This window comes from Camelus ferus, chromosome 22 (assembly GCF_009834535.1).
Source record: "Camelus ferus isolate YT-003-E chromosome 22, BCGSAC_Cfer_1.0, whole genome shotgun sequence".
NCBI classification, from domain to species: Eukaryota; Metazoa; Chordata; class Mammalia; order Artiodactyla; family Camelidae; genus Camelus; species Camelus ferus.
Window position 1 is genome coordinate 20,129,421 of NC_045717.1, and position 1,465 is coordinate 20,130,885.

General features: G+C 45.7%; 1 protein-coding gene across 1 annotated transcript; it reads right to left on the reverse strand.

Moving 5' to 3' along the window:
- Window positions 1–514: 514 nt before the first annotated feature.
- Window positions 515–1,465, reverse strand: LOC102520813 (olfactory receptor 7G2). Its single transcript, XM_032465564.1, has one exon. It carries the CDS (start codon window positions 1,451–1,453, stop codon window positions 515–517), a length of 939 nt encoding a protein of 312 aa, XP_032321455.1. The 5' UTR covers window positions 1,454–1,465.

A 1,465-nucleotide genomic window follows, 5' to 3' on the forward strand; every position in this document is an offset into this window, starting at 1 on the left:
GAGTATTGTGGATGCAAATGTTGCTCAAGACATGTTCATTCTACCGGTGACCAGTCTCAGGACTTCCTGAAAGATCAGACACCATGTCTCACAGTAGGCTTAAATCAGGGTGTAGGTCACAGGGTGCTATGTATGGAATCAGGCAGAGTGGAGTCTCAGCTATGATCACAGACTTGTTTAAATCCTTTCCTTGACCTATCCACCTTTACCACTTCCCTTGTGCTGAAAACGTTCCCCACAAAATTACTATACCAGGAACCTCTGCCTCAGAGTCAGCTTCTATACACCCTAACCAAAAAACCATCTTAGAGAATGGAAATTTCATGTCAAACATCACACAGCTAGAAAAAGAACAAGTTGGGTTTCAACCCTAAGTTAACATGCACTTAGCCTTCATGTTATCTATTCATTTAATTAGAAATTGTGATGGAAAGGTCACGCATTCTAGCTCATTAGTGTTCCCTGAACTTTTATTCATTCTAGTCAACCCATCCCAAATTTGATGATGACACAATCACAGAGAAGAAGGTACCCTCCCAATGAGTCTCCTCAAAGCTCCCTTCATGTCTCTGTTCCTCAGGCTGTAGATGAAGGGGTTCATCATGGGAGTGACCACCGTGTACATCAGTGAAGCCACTGCAGTCTTCCTGGAAGAGTCAGTAACTGCAGAACTGATGTACACCCACAAGCCTGTCCCATAGAACAAGGAGACAACTGAGAGGTGAGACCCACAGGTAGAAAAAGCCTTATACTTTCCACCTACTGATGATATTTTCAAAATAGAGGAGAGTATTTGTGTATAAGAGAAAATGATTCCAGAAAGGGGAATGCCACCTAATATGCCAGCTGCAAGATAAAGAAGGATATTGTTAATGAGGGCATCAGAACATGCCAGCTTGATGACCTGAACAACTTCACAGAAGAAGAGGGGGATCTCCAGGTCTTCGCAGAAAGACAGTCGCAGCACCATCAGACCGTGGAGCAGGGCGTCCGCGGTGCTAATGAACATGGAGAGCAGAACCAGCAGAACACAGAAGCGAGGCTTCATGACGACTGTGTATCTCAGCGGGTGACAAATAGCCACATAGCGGTCATAGGCCATTGCTCCAAGGAGAAAACTTTCCCAGCTAGCAAAAGTCAGGACAAAGCAGATCTGAATGAGGCAGCCTGTGTACGTGATGCTCTGAGTCTGTGCTTGGATGTTCACCAGGATGTTTGGCAACAGGGTTGTGCTTAAACTGATGTCAGTAAAGGACAGACTGGAGAGAAAGAAGTACATGGGCTTGTGGAGGTGGGAGTCAGAGAGGACAGCCAGGACAATGAGCAGGTTTCCCAGGACCGTGACCAGGTACACGGACAGGAACAGGCTGAAGAGGATGGTCTTCCATTCCGGATCCTTTGTCAGTGCCATGAGAAGAAATTCTGAAACATCTGTTTGGTTTCTGGGTTCCATGTTATTGGTAAA